Raw genomic sequence first — 21983 nt, 5'->3', positions numbered from 1 at the left:
GATTTTTACCCTCCATGCTGCCATCCAATGCTAAATTTGTGATCCCCTGATGCCTCAGAACATGTCCTACCAACCAGTCCCTTCTTCTTGTCAAGTTGTGCCACAAACTCCTCTTCTCCCCAATTCTATTCAATACCTCCTCATTAGTTATGTGATCTACCCATCTAATCTTCAGCATTCTTCTGTAGCACCACATATCGAAAGCTTCTATTCTCTTCTTGTCCAGGCTACTTATCGTCCATGTTTCACTTCCATACATGGCTACACTCCATACAAATACTTTCAGAAACGACTTCCTGACACTTAAATCTATACTCGATGTCAACAAATTTCTCTTCTTCAGAAACGCTTTCCTTGCCATTGCCAGTCTACGTTTTATATCCTCTCTACTTCGGCCATCATCAGTTATTTTGCTCCCCAAATAGCAAAACTCCTTTACGTCTTTAAGTGTCTCATTTCCTAATCTAATTCCCTCAGCATCACCCGACTTAATTCGATTACATTCCATTATCCTCTTTTTGCTTTTGTTGATGTTCATCTTATATCCTCCTTTCAAGACACTGTCCATTCTGTTCAACTGATCTTCCAAGTCCTTTGCCGTCTCTGACAGAATTACAATGTCATCGGCGAACCTCAAAATTTTTATTTCTTCTCCATGGATTTTAATACCTATTCCAAATTTTTCTTTTGTTTCCTTTACTGCTTGCTCAATATACAGATTGAATAACATCGGGGATAGGCTACAACCCTGTCTCACTCCCTTCCCAACCACTGCTTCCCTTTCATGCCCCTTGACTCTTATAACTGCCATCTGGTTTCTGTACAAATTGCAAATAGCCTTTCGCTCCCTGTATTTTACCCCTGCCACCTTTAGAATTTGAAAGAGAGTATTCCAGTCAACATTGTCAAAAGCTTTCTCTAAGTCTACAAATGCTGGAAAAGTAGGTTTGCCTTTCCTTAATCTTTCTTCTGAGATAAGTCGTAAGGTCAGTATTGCCTCACGTGTCCCAACATTTCTACGGAACCCAAACTGATCTTCCCTGAGGACAGATTCTACCAGTTTTTCCATTCGTCTGTAAAGAATTCTCGTTAGTATTTTGCAGCTGTGACTTATTAAACTGATTGTTCGGTAACTTTCACATCTGTCAACACCTGCTTTCTTTGGGATTGGAATTATTATATTCTTCTTGAAGTCTGAGGGTATTTCGCCTGTCTCATACATCTTGCTCACCAGATGGTAGAGTTTTGTCAGGACTGGCTCTCCCAAGGCCGTCAGTAGTTCCAATGGAATGTTGTCTACTCCCGGGGCCTAGTTTCGACTCAGGTCTTTCAGTGCTCTGTCAAATTCTTCACACAGTATCGTATCTCCCATTTCATCTTCATCTACCGTCTCTTCCATTTCCATAATATTGCCCTCAAGTACATCGCCCTTGTATAGACCCTCTATATACTCCTTCCACCTTTCTGCTTTCCCTTCTTTGCTTAGAACTGGGTTTCCGTCTGAGCTCTTGATATTCATACAAGTGGGTCTCTTTTCTCCAAAGGTCTCTTTAATTTTCCTGTAGGCAGTATCTATCTTGCCCCTAGTGAGATAAGCCTCTACATCCTTACATCTGTCCGTTAGCCATCCCTGCTTAGCCATTTTGCACTTCATGTTGATCTCATTTTTGAGATGTTTGTATTACGTTTTGCCTGCTTCTTTTACTGCATTTTTATATTTTCTCCTTTCATCAATTAAATTCAATATTTCTTCTGTTAGCCAAGGATTTCTACCAGCCCTAGTCTTTTTACCTACTTGATTCTCTGCTGCCTTCACTACTTCATCCCTCAGAGCTACCCATTCTTCTTCTACTGTATTTCTTTCTCCCATTCCTGTCAATCGTTCCCTTATGCTCTCCCTGAAACTCTGTACAACCTCTGGTTCTTTCAGTTTATCCAGGTCCCATCTCCTTAAATTTCCCCCTTTTTGCAGTTTCTTCAGTTTTAATCTGCAGTTCATAACCAATAGATTGTGGTGAGAGTCCACATCTGCCCCTGGAAATGTCTTACAATTTAAAACCTGGTTCCTAAATCTCTGTCTTACCATTATATAATCTATTTGATATCTTCTAGTATCTTCAGGATTCTTCCATGTGTACAACTTTCTATCATGATTTTTGAACCATGTGTTAGCTATGATTAAGTTATGCTCTGTGCAAAATTCTACCAAACGGCTTCCTCTTTCATTTCTTTCCCCCAATCCATATTCGCCTACTATGTTTCCTTCTCTCTCTTTTCCTACTCTCGAATTCCACTCACCCGTGACTATTAAATTTTCATCTCCCTTCACTACCTGAATAATTTCTTTTATCTCATCATACATTTCATCAATTTCTTCATCATCTGCGGAGCTAGTTGGCATATAAACTTGTACTACTGTAGTTGGCATGGGCTTCGTGTCTATCTTGGCCACAATAATGCGTTCACTATGCTGTTTGTAGTAGCTTACTCACACTCCTATTTTTTTTATTCATTATTAAACCTACTCCTGCATTACCCCTATTTGATTTTGTATTTATATCCCTGTATTTACCTGACCAAAAGTCTTGTTCCTCCTGCCACCGAATTTCACTAATTCCCACTATATCTAACTTTAACCTATCCATTTCCCTTTTTAAATTTTCTAACCTACCTGCCCGATTAAGGGATCTGACATTCCACGCTCCGATCTGTAGAATGCCAGTTTTCTTTCTCCTGATAACGACGTCCTCTTGAGTAGTCCCCACCCGGAGATCCAAATGGGGGACTATTTTACCTCCAGAATATTTTACCCAAGAGGACGCCATCATCATTTAACCATAGAGTAAAGCTGCCTGCCCTCGGGAAAAATGACAGCTGTAGTTTCCCCTTGCTTTCAGCCGTTCGCAGTACCAGCACAGCAAGGCCGCTTTGGTTAGTGTTACAAGGCCAGATCAGTCAATCATCCAGACTGTTGCTCCTGCAACTACTGAAAAGGCTGCTGCCCCTCTTCAGGAACCACAAGTTTGTCTGGCCTCTCAACAGATATCCCTCCGTTGTGGTTGCACCTGCGGTAGGGCTATCTGTATCGCTGAGGCACGCACGCCTCCCCACCAACGGCAAGGTCCATGGTTCATGAGGGGTCAGCTGGATATAAAAATTAATAACTCAAGAACAAAATGAGATATTGTTTTTTTTCTCAATTTTAAATAAAATTTCGATGTCTTATTTACATTTCTTAAGCAGCTAAGTATGATATAAAATGAATCATATGCAAAGTTTATGTAATTTCATTTTACCTCTACAACTCCTTAAAATTTCATGCAATGTTTTAGTTAGTTTGGTGCAGCACAGTAACTATGACAAGTAATGAAAATAAATTCAATCCCTTATCGAGTGAAGATATCAGACGTTAAGATGTACAAAAATCAAATTTTTTCACTGGTTAGTTTTCTTAAGATCGAATTGTAAGCATTTCATAATGGCCAGAATGCTGTCTCTGAGCACAGGTAACAGCATTTGGCGAGCAGTACAGCGACAACAAAGCCACTCCTAGCATGGAATGCAGAGCGCATGTCTGTAGGAGCAAAAGGGTTGACGTACCTTTGAAGAGAAGTCATAGTGCCAGTATTTTTCACATGTTCCTACATTTCTGCAGAATCCAAACTGATCCTCCCCGAGGTCAGCTATTACCAGCTTTTCCATTCTTCTGTAAAGAATTTATGCTATTATTTCGCAACCATGATTTATTTAACTGATAGTCTGGTAATATACACACCTATCAGCACCTGCTTTCTTTGGAATTGTAATTATTACATTGTTCTTCAAGTCTGAGGATATTTTGTTTGTCTCATACATGTTGCACATCAGGTGAAGTAGTTTTGTTACAGCTTGCTCACCCAAAGATATCAGAAGTTCTGGCGAAGTGTCGCCTACTCCGGGGAACTTTTTTCGACTTAGGTCTTTCAGTGCTCTGTCAAATTTTTCTCACAGTATCATATCTCCCATCTCATCTTCATCTCATTCTATAATACTGTCTTTACGTTCCTTTCCCTTGTACAGCCCCTCTAGACACGCCTCCTACTTTTGAGTTTTCTCTTCTTTGTTTAGCACTAGTTTTCCATCTGAGCTCTTGATATTCATTCAGCTACTTCTCTTTTCTTTAAAGACCTCTTTAATTCTCTTGTAGATGGTATCTGTCTTTCCCTTAGTTATACTAGGGCCTTACACTTGTCCTCTAGCCATTCCTGCTTAGCCATTTTGCACTTTCAGTCAATCTAATTTTTGAGGTGGCTGTATTCCCTTTTGCCTGCTTCATTTGCTGCAAATTTATATTTTCTGCTTTCATCAATTAAATTCAATATCTCCTTTGATCTCCAATGGTTTCTACTAGGCCTTGTCTTTTTACTGATTTGATCCTCTGCTGTCTTCAACCTCTGTTCCTTTCAAAATGGTTCAAATGCTTCTGAGCACTATGGGACTCAACATCTTAGGTCATAAGTCCCCTTCTGTTCCTTTCACTTTAACCATGTTGCATCTCCTTGATTTCGTGGCTTTTTGCTGTAGATTCCACCCCGCGTGCGCCAACATGATTGCCCTCTAGCACAAACTACGACAGTGAACTGGTGGTGAAAACACACGAAAATGATAAATTGATATCAACCCTTGTTGACACCTATTGTTGATCAAAACGAAGATCATTGTTTTTTAATGTTAAACAAAACAGAGTTCCAACTCTTACTTAAAGGATACCCCTTATCTCTCTTCATGCATCCAGTTGTCACCCATTGCACCAATGCTAAGGGGTTCTATGTACATTGGTAAAAAGAGCTTATGCCTTCTCAGATGCAAATAATTTGACACAGGAAATGGGTCATCTAAATGCAGTGTTGAAGCAGAATGGCTTCACCTACAATCATATCCGTCATGCTGTACAGATTGGATCTTTGCGGGAACCAACAGAAGATACAAGCAAATCAGTGGCATTTCTACCTTTTGTGGGACGAATATCTTCAAAAATAGGAAGAATTTTAAAGAATTTCATATTAATAATGTATTCTGTCCACCAGCTAAGACTAGAGTGCGCTGGGCTCAGTGAAGGACGATATGGGTTTGAGGAACCCTGGTGTCCACAAAATTTCCTGCCATTGTGGGAAAGCCTATATTGGACAAATTTTTCATACGGTCCATGATCGGTGTGTGGAGTGCCATCACCACACATTTTTATTTCAGCCAGAAAAATCTACAGTTGCAAAACATTGTCTTACTGAAGGACATAAAATGTTGTGCGATGAGACACAAGTGGTTGCCCCTGTGTCGTGTTTTTGGGGCTGTGTAGATAAAGAAGCTATTGAAATCCAGCTATCTGACAACGTTATAAACAGAGGTAAGGGCTATCCTTTAAGTGAGAGTTGAAACTCTGTTTTGTTTGACATTAAAAAACAATGGTCTTTGCTTTGGTCATTGAAAGGTGTCAACTATGTCTCGATTTATCGTTTCCATGAGTTTTCAGTACTGGTGCACTGTCGTGCTTTTTGCTACAGGGAAGTTATGTTCACACATGCACAATGGACACAGGCAGTGTATAAAAGAGCCATCACTGCGGTTTGATTTCAGTTCCAATGAGTACTGCGACGGCTTACTCACCTGAAGATGGCGGCCAGGCGGACGGCCGAAGTATTCTGTCTAGATGATGACATGTTCCGGCTGGAGACCTGATATGAATATCATCAGTTACTGTGCCAGGAAAGTCTATAGAGCAATTAAATTATTGTGTGCAAAATTCTAGTAGGCAGCCTGTTTCATTCCTTTCACCCTTATTGATATCCTCTTATTATTTTTATTTCTCTTCCTTTACCAACCCTTGATTTCCAGTCTGTCATCACAATTAAATTTTCCTCTGCCTTAACTATCAGAATAATTTCTTTTATCTCATCATACATTCATTTAATCTCATCATCGTCTGTGGAGTTAGTTGGCATATAAACTTATACTGCTGCAGTGTGTGTTGGTTTCAGGTCTTTCTTGGCTACAATAATGTGTTCACTATGCTGTTCATGGCAATTTACCCACATTCCTCTTTTCTTAGTCTTCATGCTATCTACTCCTGGATTGTCACATTTCGATTTTGTATTTATAGCCCTGTACATATCTAACCAGAGGTCCTTCCCTAATGACATGAAACTTCACTAACTCCCACTATATCTGTTTTCAACCTATCCATTTTCTGTTTTATATTTTCTAACTCCTTTGATTAATTAAGGGACCTAACGTCTCACACTCCGACACACAGAATGCCAGTTTTGTTCTTTCTGATGATGACATCCTCCTGAATATTCCCTTGTTCAGAGATCTGAATGGGGGGTCGATTTTACCTCTGGAATATGTTACACAAGAGTATGCCATCATCATTTAACTTCACAGTACAGCTGTATGCTTTCAAGAAAAATGGTGGCTGTAGTTTACCTTTTCTTTCAGCTGTTCAAAGTATCAGGAGAGCAAGTCAGTGTTGGCTGGTGTTACAAGGCCAGTTCGGTCAATCATACAGACTTTCTCCTGCAGCTGCTAAAAAGGTTGATGAACCACAAACTTCTCTGTCCTCTCAACAGAAACTCCCATGTTGTGTTTGCACCTACAGTACAGGTATATGTACCATTGAGCCACCAAAGCCACATCACCACAGCAAGATCATTGGTTCACAGGGGAGGCCAAATTTTGTATCAGTGATAAAGCGGGAAAACACAGTTGCTAAGCTTGGGGAGATGATGACGTACATACCATGACAGTTTTAAGGTGACCACCTGTGAATATCTGTTGTCACATTGTTATGAATGGCATGTTTGACCATTCTTCTTTACCTATTACTTATTTGACAGTCTAAAATAGGCTAGGTAATATTGTGTTTATATGTTTCCCTCAGGGAATCAGTTTTTAATTGGGCAGTCACCCTCCATACTAGATCATCATTATGCGCTCTTATTTTGGAGTGTGCCATGTGACAGAGGATTTGAGAACATAGATGAAGTATGTGGTGAAAGTGGTGCTCATATACAGGCCTGCTAAATTATGTAAGCCCCTCTCCATCTGTTTACAGCCCAATATAATGAAGACAATGGCTTCAAGATTATATATAAAAGATTTTCAGAAAGTCAGCTTTCCGCCAACAAGGCCTTCATTGAAAATGGAAATCACACACACGACCACACAGTCTCTGGCAGCTGAAGCCAGACTGCGAGCAACAGCACATGATGGGAGAGGCAACTAGGTAGTGGGGTAGGGACAATTCTGGGACGGGGAGGGGAAGGACAGCAGGTTAGGGATAGAGGATGGTAAAGTGCTGCATGTGGGAGCATGCAGGGACGAGGTGGAGAGAGGGTAGAGCAGCTAGGTGCAGTATAGAGGTTAGACGGAGGGTGGTGGGGAAGGGGGTTTAATGGAAAAGGAGAAAAGTAAAAAGAATGAGCGTGCACTGGTGGAGTAGAGGGCTGTGTAGTGCTGGAATGGGAACAGGGAAGGGACTAGATGGGTACGGATGTACTTTTTTGCATTTTTATCCACCGCGATGGATCCTTGCTCCTTCCATCTGGGTCCATACAGAAAAGTTTCCTTGTCCCTAGCCAGAACCCAGTCCCACATACTTGTCCTGCATTGTTGCATGGCTCATGGACATCTCCGTGATCTGAATTGAGTGTGATGGACACCCTATCCATATTCCGCCAGAACCTCAACACCTTCTCCCCCATTCACATCACCTGGTCCTACCCAACACTTCAAGCCATATTACACAATATTAACTTCCAACTCAAAGATGGCTACACCAGTACCTCTATCCGTACCAATCCTACCAACCACCAGCAATACCTCCACTTTGGCAGCTGCCACCTGTTCCATACAAGAAGTCCCTTCCTTACAGCCTAGCCACTCTTGCCTGTCGTGTTTGTAGTGGCGAGCGGTCCCTCTGGAAATATACTGAGGTTCTCACCGAGGCCTTCACAAACAGTAATTACCTTCCCAACCTTGTACAAAAACAGGTCTCCTGTGTCTTATCTTTCCAGTCACCCACCACCTCTCAAATCACATTGTCCAGTCACAGAGGAGCATTCCCTTTGTTATTCAGTGCCTCACAGAACTGGAGCAACTGAATTACATTCTCCGCCAGGGTTTTCAGTAGCTCTCGTTGTGCCCTTAAATGAGAAATATCCTACCCGCTATCCTTCCCATCCCTACTTGACCCCTGTTCCCAACCCTTTGCATCTAGGTCTATTGCAGAGATATGAGCCATGAGGCAAGACCTGTCTCATACATACCACCTACACCAGTCTGGTCACAAACATCACTTATCCCATCAAAGGCAGAGCTACATGTGAAACCAATCACATTAACGGCAAGCTAAGCTGCAACTACTGTGCTGCATTCTATGTGGGCATGACAATCAACAAGCTGTCTGTCCACTTGAATGCTCTAGGTTGCAGTGCCTGTGCTATCTGGAGCTGTGCCACCAGCACCAGCTTTTCTGAATTATGCAGTTCGGAACTCTCCCAGTAATATATCCTACACTCCTACAATCCTCCTGGCCTCAGCCATCATTGGTCATTGTCCTTACACATCTACTCCCATCCTTGCTCGCATTCCAGCACTACACTGCCTTCTATTCCACCAATGCAGCCTTAGGTTCCCCCCTCCCCCACTCCCGCCCCCCTTCCTGCTGCCTCCCGACCCCATGCTCCATCTAACCTCTCGACTGCAACCAGCTGCCCCAACCTATCTCCACCTCGGCCCTGTATGCTCCCTCAAGCACCACTTTACCGTCCTCCACCCCTACCCTGCTATCCCTCCCCACCCCAGACCTCTCCTTACCCTACCACCTGGTTGCCCCTCTCATCATACACTGCTGCTTGCAGTCTGACTTCAGCTTTCAGAGAATGTGCTCTTGGGCACGAGTTGCAATTGTGTGAGCGAGCGAGTGTGTGTGTGTGTGTGTGTGTGTGTGTTTTTCGTAATATTGTCACAATCCATCTTGGATTTTATATTGTTTTACATCGGTTCTTTCTCAGGCATGATATGTTTATTAAGAGTTTCTTTAAATGAAATTTATAACCTTAAATTTAAAAAATTAGCTATAACCATTAAATAATATGTTATACACCTGCTCCTGGGAGACATATTCTTTATGAAACAAAAATTGCTGTCATATTTAGCCTGAATAAAACAGACAGATTGACAGGTGGTAGAGGGGAGGGTAGGCACTAGTGTCCCATCTATTAATTACACACGTTTTCTCTCTGTTTGTTTGATATTTAATTTTAGTCTTTTATTTCCTTTGCAGACATTTAAATTGTAATATCAGTTTTGATTGTAATTGATAGTTGTGTTTGTGTCTTTAGATTTTAGCCCTCTGTAAAGTTATTGTGTGGCAACATAAAGTAACCCCATTAATATTACAGGCAAATGCTGAAGAATTATCTAATAATTTAAAACTGAAGGAGTACGATGTTTTGTTGCTGCATGGTGACATGGATCAAGCAGAGAGGAATAAAGTTATAACTCAGTTTAAGAAAAAGGAAGTCAACGTTTTGGTGGCAACTGATGTTGCAGGTACTGCAGATTGAATACATTTAACAGTGTTAATTTGAATAAAGTCTCTTACAGGCTCCAGCTTGGTGACGTGCAATATATATCAAGGGACATATAAACAGCTGCATAAGTTGTTGCTTATTCTTTTCATTTAGCTTTAGCATTATTGTTCTCACTGACAAAATTATCTTAATAACTGGTCTAAAGCTGTTGACCAGCTTCATACAAGTACAAGTTGTACAGCTACAAACAATTACAGCTAAAAGGATAATTCACTTGAGAAAATGATAATTTTACAGGGAGACAGAATGAGCACTCACTTTCCAGGTGTATTGCATGTGAATACAGATAAAAGTAGAAAAAATTTACACTGTACTATCTTCGACCTGCTCTCTCTGACACCTCTCCATTCATCTTTCTTGACCCTCATAGTTACAACAGGTGAGTCTGTCGCACCCTGAGGTTTGGGTGACTTCCCTGTTCTTTCTGAGCTTCCACAACCTATCCCCATTTCCTACCCGAACAAGTAAATAACATTTCTGAGAGATAGGATTTTGTTATATGTCTTATTAGATCTCCTGAATGTGAGCACTTCAGGACTATTAAGGTGCACAGTGCTCTCAACTGCAGTTTACTACATGCCCATCGTTTCTTGTTGTTCTTGATGTTCCCGACTGGCAGAGGATTCTTCAAACCACATTTGGACTATTTCTCTGCTGTTCTACTCCCCACCATTGTACGGGAAAAATGAACAATTTAGTCTTTCTGTATCAGCTCTCATTTCTCTTATTTAATTGTGATTATCATTTCTGCTTGTGAAGGTTAGTAATGATAAAATACTTTCACATTGAGAGGAGAAAGTTGGTGATTGAAACTTCGTGCAAAGATCTGACTGCTGTGCAAAAAATCTTTTGTTTAAAGATTACCACACCAACTTGCTTATTGTATCTGTGACACTTTCTCCCCTATTTCGCAATAATACAAAATGGGCTGCTTTTATGTGGTTTTCTTTATGTTCTCCCTCAGTCATATTGGTAAGGATCTCACACCACACGGCAGTGCTCAACAAATGGATGGGCAAATGTAGGGCAGACAGTCTCTTTAGTAGACCTGTTGCATTTCCTAAGAGTTCTGTCAATAAAACACAGTATCTGGTTTGTCTTCTCCATAACTTTATCGGTGTTATTTAAGTTGTTCATAATTGTAATCCTAGGTATTTAGTTGAATCGACAGCCTTTAAATTCAACAGATTTCTCTTTTTACTCATGTGTATGACCCCACACTTCTCTTTATTCAGAGATAATTGCCACTTTTCACACGATACAGGTGTTCTGTCTAAGTGATTTTGCAAATAGTTTTGATCTTCTGATAGTGGCTTTACTGTTACAACCTCATTTCCTCTGAACCCCCCCCCCCCCCCCCCCAAAAAAAAAAAAAAAAGCAACCCTCCATGTAGTGTAAGATAATTTGATTGTGCAAAAACTGCTTGAATATTTTTTCTTTATTTTTAATTTTATAAATTTGTCCACCACAAACATGCCAACAGAGATATAAACTGTGGTGGTATGAAAAAAGATAACAAAAGTTCCAAGTTAAGGAAAAGATAAATTGCTACTCACCGTAAAGATGTCACGTTGTGTTGCAGACAGGCACAACAAAGAGGCCGTTACATGTTTAGCTTTTGATCAAAACCTTAGTCTCACACACACACACACACACACACACACACACACACACACACAAGCAAACACACCTCACACACACATGACCGCCATCACCAGCAGCTCGTACTGAAATGTAACTGTCACGTAGAACGGAAGCAGCAATCTGGAGAGGGCAGGAAAGGGAAAAGAATAGCAGGGTATGGGTGGGGTGAGAGGTGAGTGCTGTCTGGTGAAGCACGCAAGGGCTAGACTGCCAACAGGTACAGTGTTGGGAGGCTGTGCCTGCAGTGAGGGGGTGGAGGGGGCAGGGACACAGGAGAGGAACAGGAAAGGGGAAAGATGGGCATGTGCATTGGCAGAGGGCTGCACACAAAGAGGTAGAGGGAACAAGAATAGGGCAGTTGGTTGGCAGTTATACCAGCATAAAAAGCAGTTCAGTGATTGCAGCGGAGCTGCTATATGACACGGCTGCTCTCAAGGTAGCACAGCTTCTGGTGGGGAATGATAAGCCTATAACAGGACTAGAATAGGCAGTGCTGGGTGGATGGATTGGCAGGTCTTGCACCCGAGTCTTCCACAGGAATATGATCCGTCTGGTGAGGGGTTGGCATTGGGAGTTGCATAGGGATGGATTAGGATGTCATGGAGGTAGAGTGAGTAAGAGAAAATCCACTTTAGGAGGGATGGGAAGGATCTTGGGTAGAATGTCCCTCATTTCAGGCCATGATGTTAGGTAATCAAAGCTCTGACGAAGGATGTGGTTCAGCTGTTCCAGTCCACGATAGTATTGGGTGACGAAGGGTGTACTCCTCTGCACCTTTTGTTGGAATGGTGGGAAGTTAGGGTGTATGTGGGGAAATGGTAAGGCAGATCTAATTGGGGATGAGGTCTGAAGGATAGTGCGTGTCTCTGAAGGTCTTGGTGAGATCCTCAGCTTACTGGAAAAGGGAGTTCTTGTCACTGCAGATGTGCCATTCGCTGGTGGATAGACTGTATGGGAGGAATTTTTTATGTGGAAGGGATGACAGCTGTCAAAATACAGGTACTGTCTGTTGTTGGTGGGTTTAATGTGGACAAAGGTGCAGATAGAGCTATCAGACAGGCGGAGGTCAAGGTCCAGGAAGGTGGCATGCCGGGATGAGGAGGGCTGGGTGAAATGGATGGGAGAGATGTTGAGGTTGTGAAGGAATGAGAATAGGATGTAAAAAACAGTAATCTTGTAGTCTGTTGAAGAAATGGGTAATCTTTTATATGGGGTGGTAAGTTAGTAGTTATAGGCTGAAGGTGTTGGTCGTCTAAGGTAGAGGTGGTGTGGTAAGAATGGGGTGTTCTGGATGGTTGGGTGTATGAACATTAGGAAGCATGTAGATGGTAGAAGTGCAGAAAGTTACGAGGGTGAGGACAGAGATAGACTCATAGGAGAGGTTCTGGAATTGATCTATAGATTTGAGGAGAGGCTGGCATTCCTGCTAGATTTCTGGAATGAGATCCATGTGGCAGGGCATAGATGGACATATCCGACAACTGGTGGAATCTGTCTGAAAGGTAATTCATGTGGCTCATGACCACAGTGCCTTTGTTGGCAGGTAGAGTATAAGGACGAGATCAGTTTTTAGGTGGCAGGTTATAATTCTTTCTGCAGATGTGAAGCTGGTTTCATGTTGAGGAATTTGGGGGATGATGATGAGGCAAGGTTTGGGGTAGGATGATGATGAGGCAAGGTTTTGGGTAGGAAATTCTGGAAACTTTACATGGGATGATTTGGGGCAGAAGGGTGGATCACAGTTAGATGGAGGAGTAAACAGAGTAAGGTGGGGTTCAGAACTGGTGTAGCACTACACACACCTTGTATCTGCCAGCATGCCTGCATAATCCTTTCCCCTTGTCTACTTTCCTTCCTCTCCTCTCCTCTCCTCTCCTCCTCTCTCTCTCTCTCTCTCTCTCTCTCTCTCTCTCTCTCTCTCTCTCCTGGCTTTCAAACTGCACTTAGCAGCCCACTATTGTGCCTCCACTTTGTCCCTGTATGTTCCCACAGGCGGCAGTAATATCCTCCCCTCCCCTACTCACACACCCCTACCCCATGTGGTGTGACATGTCGAATCTGCAGAATAACATGTTCTACTTCTAACAACTAAAGCCAACCAAAAGATGTTTGTGGTAACAGGAAACATTGTTCAGGTAGTCATTAAGTGTGGAACATCCCACTGTGTGTGCTCTGGTTAGTCATATGAGGTTTGTTCAAAGAATTCCGAAACTTTGTCCGTAAAATTGTACTACACTTACCTTTTACTTATTGTGCATGGTCTCCTTTGAAATGCTGTCCTCCACAATTGATACACCACTCCCAGTACTTTCCACTTCTGGAAGCAGTCTAGGTACACCTCTTGCTGGATTGCGTGAAGTTCCGTCTGCAAATTTTCTTTTATCTTGTCCATCATTGGAAATCTTCATCCTTTCAATGGTGTTTTCAACTTTGGAAATTAAAAAAGGCCGCAGGGGCCAGGTCTTGAGAGTACAGAGGATGAGGCAGCACAGTGATTTCAGTTTCTGTGCAATAATCATGCACCAACAGGGATGAATGTGCAGGTGCGTTATCGTGATTCGAGAACAATGAAATATTTCACCACATTTCAGGCCATTTTCTTCTCACATTTTCTCGCAGGCGTCACAACACAGCCCAATAGTACCATTGATTAACAGTTTGTCCCTGTGGCACAAATTCATGATGAACTAATCCTTCAAAGTCAAAGAAAACTATCGGCATGGCTTTGACATTTGAACTGACCTTACGAGCTTTTTTTTTTGATCTTGGAGAAACTTTCCTGTCACATCGTGAAGACTGAACCTTGGTCTGAACATCATAACCATAGATCCATGTCTCATGATCAGTCATGATTCTCTTAAGAAACATCTTCACATGTGTGCAATCCGAAAGTTCTTCACAGATTGCAAGGCGAAGGTTTTTCTGGTCTTGACTCGTGACCCGTGGAACGAACTTGACTGCAATACGATGCATTCCAGGATCCTGTGACATAATTTCATGACATGATCCCACTGAAATGTTACAGTCTTCTATAATCCCTCTGACATTCAATCTTCAATTAGCACACACAATTTTGTTGACATTCCTGACATGAATGTCGTTGGTATATGATGAAGGGCATTTTGAACGAAAGTCAGCTTTAACTTCTGTTCAGCCACTTTTAAACCCTGTGAACCATTTGTAACACCGAGTACTGCTTAAGCACTAATCACTGTAGGCTTCCTGCATTGTTTGGTGTGGCTCTGTAAAGGTTTTCTTGAGTTTCATGCAAAATTTAATGCAGATGCGTTGCACCTCTAACTCTGACATCTCAAAATTCACAGATTGTGTGACACAACGTTGTACTCCATACAGCACTGAACAATAAGTAACAGACATACAACAATAAAAATTCCAGCAGTTACACATGACAGGCATGTGGAGGGATGCGAACCGCATTTCACTCCAGCACACCATTGGCACGAAATTATGAATATTCCAGAATTTTTTGAACAGACCTCTTGTTGTTGTTGTTGTTGTTGTTGTGGTCTTCAGTTTTGAGACTGGTTTGATGCAGCTCTCCATGCTACTCTATCCTGTGCAAGCTTCTTCATCTCCCAGTACCTACTGCAGCCTACATCCTTCTGAATCTGCTTAGTGTATTCATCTCTTGGTCTCCCTCTACGATTTTTACCCTGCACGCTGCCCTCCAGTACTAAATTGGTGATCCCTTAATGCCTCAGAACATGTCTCACCAACCGATCCCTTCTTCTAGTCAAGTTGTGCCACAAACTCCTCTTCTCCCCAACTCTATTCAGTACCTCCTCATTAGTTATGTGATCTACCCATCTAATCTTCAGCATTCTTCTGTAGCACCACATATCGAAAGCTTCTATTCTCTTCTTGTCCGGACTGTTTATCGTCCATGTTTCACTTCCATACATGGTTACACTGCATACAAATACTTTCAGAAACGACTTCCTGATACTTAAATCTATACTCAATGTTAACAAATTTATCTTCTTCAGAAACGCTTTCCTTGCCATTGCCAGTCTACATTTTATATCCTCTCTACTTCGACCATCATCATTTATTTTACTCCCCAAATAGCAAAACTCCTTTACTACTTTAAGTGTCTCATTTCCTAATCCAATTCCCTCAGGATCACCCGACTTAATTCCACTACATTCCATTATTCTCATTTTGCTTTTGTTGATGTTCATCTTATACCCTCCTTTCAATACACTGTCCATTCCGTTCAACTGCTCTTCCAAGTCCTTTGCCGTCTCTGACAGAATTACAATGTCATTGGCGAACCTCAAAGTTTTTATTTCTTCTCCATGGATTTTAATACCTACTCCGAACTTTTCTTTTGTTTCCTTTACTGCTTGCTCAATATACAGATTGGATAGCACCGGGGAGAGCCTCCAACCACTGCTTCCCTTTCATGTCCATTGACTCTTATAACTGCCATCTGGTTTCTGTACAAATTGTAAATAGCCTTTCGCTCCCTGTATTTTACCCCTGCCACCTTCAGAATTTGAAAGAGAGTATTCCAGTCAACAAACCTCTTATGTGGTGTAAAAGACTTCAGCTCAGAAAGTCGACAAGGTGTGATGGCGAGTGAGCATTCCACCTGCTTATGCTGTGGCATCACGGCTTGGCAGTGCCTTGGAAGTCGTGGAGTAAAGGACACAGGCAATGAAGTCAGCACCAGAACAGTTGAGGGAGATATGAGAATTGTCATTTTGTACAGTAATACATATTGTGATCTATTTTGGGTTATGGGTTAAGAGAGATCTGTCCACACACAGTTCTAAATGAGCTGTACACTGAAAAGATTGCATTTGTAATATCAGAAGGGTTTTCACATAGGAGACTGAGTCATTTTAGTAGCTTGGATAGATGGAAGCTCTCTTTCAGCATCCACCCATGCAAAAGGTGAAGAAGTCAATTGTCAAGAGGACACGTCTCGATCTAGTATCTCCGCAAAGCAAGTCCACTTTAGTGAATAATATCAAGAATGGCAACCACAAGATATTTATAAGGTAAAAGTTGGGATACATATAAGCAGGCTGACAGACTGTGTGTGGAGTGGAACACATTATAATAAAAACCCCTTTTGTTTCACTCCATCCATACACCTCTTCTGTACCCCCATTACCCTTCTGTACCTCCACTATCCACCCCAAAAAAGATTAGAGCTCACCCCAGATGCATCAGCAGTCAGCCTTTAGTACTTATGAAAGATCGTGACCCTCAACACCTCCTCTGAGTGATGACTAGCAGTGTTCTTTTTTATGTTGCTGGTAGTACATAAAGTTGATACATAAATCTGATAGATGTGAAGTCTCTCACTAGTCAGTCTTGCATTGAAACAGATGACAAACAGAAAGACAAAATATTAAATTATTGCACATCAGTGCATGTTCATACTATTGACTTGGTGCATAAGACATAGCGTTTTGCCATCAGTTTAATAAACACGACAGATACAAATAACTTAGATTTTAGTCATCAAAAATATATTTTCCTTTACTGTTCACAACAGTCTGCCAACACTGGAGTAATTTTTCAATACCGCAGCTGTAGAAATCACCTGGTTTTGAGATGAACTTGTCAAGCCACATTTGGAGTGCATTTTCATCTGGAAAAGAAGTTCCTTGAAAGTTATTCAATAGAGAGCAGGAAAGGTGAAATTCCGAGGGTACAAGTTAGGCAAATAACAACTTTCCTTTCTAACTTCTGTAAAGTGTGTGTGTTGTGTCTGCTCCCCCCCCCCCCCTCTCCCCCCCTCCCCCCTCTCCCCCCCTCCCCACTCTAGCAGAATACGAACGGGTGTTATCGTGGAGTAGCATCACTTCAGGCAGTCTTCCTGGTCGTTGTTCTCGGATAGCGTCTGCAAGATGTCTCAGTTGTGGACAGTAAATGTCGGCCATGGTGGTTACACATCAGGGAACCAATTAGTAGTACACAACACTGTTGCTATTCCACCAGATGCATAAAATTATCTTTTGTGGATGCGTGCAGGTCTTAGTAAGGGGAGTTGCTGCTTTGTTTGGGCTCACAATTCCTTTCTTTTCCTTATTTTAGCATAAAGATATTATTTATTGTCACCAGTAATTATACAGGATAGGAATGGTCAGTGTTGTTCATGTGGCAAATGATGACGAGCAAGCAGAGATGCATGCTCTGATTTTTGTGACTTTGTTTTATAGCATGCGGTATCTGTATACCCAATTTTGAACCTTCCTCACTGTATGCAAATGTCGCACGATAGTGAAATGATCACAGTTCATCTCATTTGTCATTTCTTGAGTACACCGACACGGATCAATGCATAACAGTCTTTATCAAACCTCGGAGGTCTTCCTGAATATGGAGAGTCACTAATGCCAAAACACTTCTCATCAAAATGAGAAAACCATTTTCCTGCTGTTCTCTGTCCAGTGGCGTTATCCTCAGATTTGGTGCATTTGTTCTGGCTGCATCCATTGCTGTAACCCCTCTATTGGACTGAAGAATATGTTGGGAATGTTCCAATTTCTCCACTGGGCACTCTATTTTCTAGCATCCACACCTCCACTTGCTGTCTCCAAATTACAATATACAGGGTTATTACAAATGATTGAAGCGATTTCACAACTCTAAAATAACTTTATTATTTGAGATATTTTCACAATGCTTTGCACACACATACAAAAACTCAAAAAGTTTTTTTAGGCATTCACAAATGTTCGATATGTGCCCCTTTAGTGATTCGGCAGACATCAAGCCGATAATCAAGTTCCTCCCACACTCGGTGCAGCATGTCCCCATCAATGAGTTCAAAAGCATCGTTGATGCGAGCTCGCAGTTCTGGCATGTTTCTTGGTAGAGGAGGTTTAAACACTGAATCTTTCACATATCCCCACAGAAAGAAATCGCATGGCGTTAAGTCGGGAGAGCATGGAGGCCATGACATGAATTGCTGATCATGATCTCCACCACGACCGATCCATCGGTTTTCCAATCTCCTGTTTAAGAAATGCCGAACATCATGATGGAAGTGCGGTGGAGCACCATCCTGTTGAAAGATGAAGTCGGCGCTGTCGGTCTCCAGTTGTGGCATGAGCCAATTTTCCAGCATGTCCAGATACTCGTGTCCTGTAACGTTTTTTTCGCAGAAGAAAATGGGGCCGTAAACTTTAAACCGTGAGATTGCACAAAACACGTTAACTTTTGGTTAATTGCGAATTTGCTGCACGAATGCGTGAGGATTCTCTACCGCCCAGATTCGCACATTGTGTCTGTTCACGTCACCATTAAGAAAAAATGTTGCTTCATCGCCGGCCGGTGTGGCCGTGCGGTTAAAGGCGCTTCAGTCTGGAACCGCGTGACCGCTACGGTCGCAGGTTCGAATCCTGCCTCGGGCATGGATGTGTGTGATGTCCTTAGGTTAGTTAGGTTTAATTAGTTCTAAGTTCTAGGCGACTGATGACCTCAGAAGTTAAGTCGCACAGTGCTCAGAGCCATTTGAACCATTTTTGTTGCTTCATCACTGAAAACAAGTTTCTCCCTGAATGCATCCTCTTCCATGAGCTGTTGCAACCACGCCGAAAATTCAAAGCGTTTGTCATCGGGTGTCAGGGCTTGTAGAAATTGTGAACGGTAAGGCTTCTGCTTTAGCCTTTTCCGTAAGATTTTCCAAACCGTCGGCTGTGGTATGTTTAGCTCCCTGCTTGCTTTATTCGTCGACTTCCGCGGGCTACGCGTGAAACTTGCCCGCACGCATTCAATCGTTTCTTCGCTCACTGCAGGCCGATCCGTTGATTTCCCCTTACAGAGGCATCCAGAAGCTTTAAACTGCACATACCATTGCCGAACGGAGTTAGCAGTTGGTGGATCTTTGTTGAACTTCGCCCTGAAGTGTCGTTGCACTGTTATGACTGACTGATGTGAGTGCATTTCAAGCACGACATACGCTTTCTCGGCTCCTGTCGCCATTTTGTCTCACTGCGCTCTCGAGCGCTCTGGTGGCAGAAACCTGAAGTGCGGCTTCAGCCGAACAAAACTTTATGAGTTTTTCTACGTATCTGTAGTGTGTCGTGACCATATGTCAATGAATGGAGCTACAGTGAATTTATGAAATCGCTTCAATCATTTGTAATAGCCCTGTATAATCAACATGCAAAACAAAAACACTAGGAACTTAAGCACCCACCTGATATGATATCATTGTTTGACCACAGTTGATACAAATATGTTGTTGTATCCTGCCTACTCATCAGAAAAACGGATTGCCTAGGAAACCTGTGTTCTCGAATCACTAGACAACAATTCAAGCAAATTGTTTTAATGAAGTTTGTTGGTGTTAAACAGAAGTGTCACAAGCAATGGGCGACAGACAAAATAAGAAATCTCATCATTATAGACAATGATATATAGTAGAAACGAAATTATTAGTCTTGTTGCTATTCTTGAACTCGCTGCTGTAGAACTGACAGTCTTCAACTGGGCTGCGGCCAGTGGGGGCCAGCGCTTATGTTTTCTTCGTGTAGAGTGCGCTGCCATCGCAGTGTCATCCTAGAGAAGGGTTGGTCCGCATGCAATTAGCTGACGTCCTCTTCACAGCCCTCTCTGCTCTAATGTTCCCGACTGGTGTGCCAGTGCTTGACTTCACACTGGAACACATGTGATACTTAAATAAGTGCCCTTGGCTTTGAAATTACTCAGAACTACCACAGAGGCATAATTCAACAGAATGTCTGTTATACTTTTATGTTGGATATGACAGAATTATACCCCTTTCTAGCTCTCACTGGCATCATCTCTTGTGGTGAACAGTATCATCCAGCTGCAGTGAAGTGCAGGTCATTGTCTTTTATAAGAAGAGTAAAAATGATAATTACGGTCATTGTCCTTAAAATGCATTTCTTTGCAGATACCTAGACCATGTTCTGAGCTTGAACACAACGTTAGTTTTCAAGTGGAGTGGGGATTTTTCCCAAAGAATTGGCACAAGTTCAGGCAACCCCACTTCCATGTGCAGTATCCTAAAAATGGTGGACTGAATTAAACTAATAGATTCAATCTTCCTTGAGTATCATCTTAAAGATTTGATTCACATGAGGAATTTTTTGCTAATAGTGCTCAGTATGTTATTTTAGATGGGGAAATTCTTGAGGAATACTAACATTGGATGTGGCCTGGGAAAGTATAAGGGAACAAATGACATTCCCAATATATATATAACCAATTTTCAGATAGCATCAGTAGTGCATAGTTCTCTGAATGGCAGCTTTTCTCAGCTTTTTCTGGATAATTACCACATAGTGTACACAAACAAGAGAGTGAAATCAGAAGTGTCGTATTAAAGTGTTAGGTGCAAACTAGAACCTGTCATACCATTTAAGTACCTAGGGTTAACTCTACAAAGTGATATAAAATAAAATGGGCTTGTGAAATAAAGAATAGGGAGGACAAATCCAAGACTCAAATTGGTTGGGAGGATTCTGGGAAAGGAATCTTGTACAGGAGTCTAGTGTGACCTATTCTAGAATACTGTTCCAGTGTGTGGGATATATGTCAAGTGAACAAAGCAGAGACTTGCTGAAGTTCAGAAAAGGACACTATAGCCTGTACAGAGTAAAATAAGGGTGATCAGGAAACAGAAAAACAGCATCAGAGTATTGTAAATATCTAAAAGTAATGCATAACATTTTTCATGTCTTTAAAAATTTATCATAATTTGTTATTGTATTACTATCAGCCAAAAACTTTTTATGTGAAACTTCATAACACCTTTCTAATTTTATCTTCATTTTGTCTGTACTATCACCATCTTTTATTGTTTATATACTTAAACTGAAAGAATGAAATTACAATGAAATCACTATGCTTAGTTGCATACAGGCGTTGATATACGTCAATGGGGACAGTAAAAAATGTGTGCCCAACCGGGACTCAAACTTGGGATCTCCTGCTTAAACTGAAAGCATAAAGATAACAATGAATCATGTTTCCAGAAAGAAATTTTCACTCTGCAGCAGAGTGTACACAGATATGAAACTACTTGGTAGATTAAAACTGTGCCAGGCTGATACTTGAACTCGGGACCTTTGCCTTTCGCGAGCAAGTGCTCTACCGACTTGCCCTCACAGCTTTACTTCCACCAGTACCTCGTCTCTTACCTTCCAGACTTCATAGAAGTTTTCCTGCGAACCTAGCAAGACTAGTACTCCTGGAAGAATGCGGAGACATGGCTTAGCCACAGTCTAGGTAATGTTTCCAGCATTAAATTTTCCTCGGCATTGGAGTGTACACTGGTACAAAATTTCCAGGCAGATTAAAACTATGTGCTGTAATGAGCCTCACACTTGGGACCTTTGCGTTTAGCAGGCAAGTGCAGTACCAACTGAGCTACCCAAGCATGAGCACGACCCATCCTCACAGCTTTACTTCCACCAGTACTTCATCTCCTACCTTCCAAACTTCACAGAAGCTCTTCTGCGAAACATGCAAGACTAGCACTCCTCGCACACTCTGCTGCAGAATGAACATTGCATTGTGGAAACATCCCCCAGGTTATGGCTAAGCCATGTCTCTGCAGTATCCTTTCTTTTAGATGTGCTAATCTTGTAAGATTTGCAGGAGGACCTCTGTGAAATTTTGAAGGTAGCAGGTGACTTACCGGTGGAAGTAAAGCTGTGAGGATGGGTTGTGACTCGTGCTTGGGTAACTCAGTC

At 41.9% G+C, this 21983-nt stretch overlaps 1 protein-coding gene across 4 annotated transcripts in view; it reads left to right on the top strand.

The window, feature by feature from the left end:
* Positions 1-21983, top strand: part of LOC126253384 (ATP-dependent RNA helicase DDX42) — a 69809-nt gene that overhangs the window by 31715 nt on the left and 16111 nt on the right. For all 4 annotated transcript variants that reach the window (XM_049954679.1, XM_049954677.1, XM_049954678.1 and 1 more), the window contains exon 7: positions 9441-9591. In XM_049954679.1, the coding sequence (XP_049810636.1) occupies positions 9441-9591 (151 nt within the window). The remainder of the gene's footprint in view (positions 1-9440; positions 9592-21983) is intronic.

Source organism: Schistocerca nitens, chromosome 4 (genome assembly GCF_023898315.1).
Source record: "Schistocerca nitens isolate TAMUIC-IGC-003100 chromosome 4, iqSchNite1.1, whole genome shotgun sequence".
NCBI classification, from domain to species: domain Eukaryota; kingdom Metazoa; phylum Arthropoda; class Insecta; order Orthoptera; family Acrididae; genus Schistocerca; species Schistocerca nitens.
Note: the sequence above shows the minus strand (reverse complement) of the source record. Positions and strands in the feature narration are given on the sequence as shown.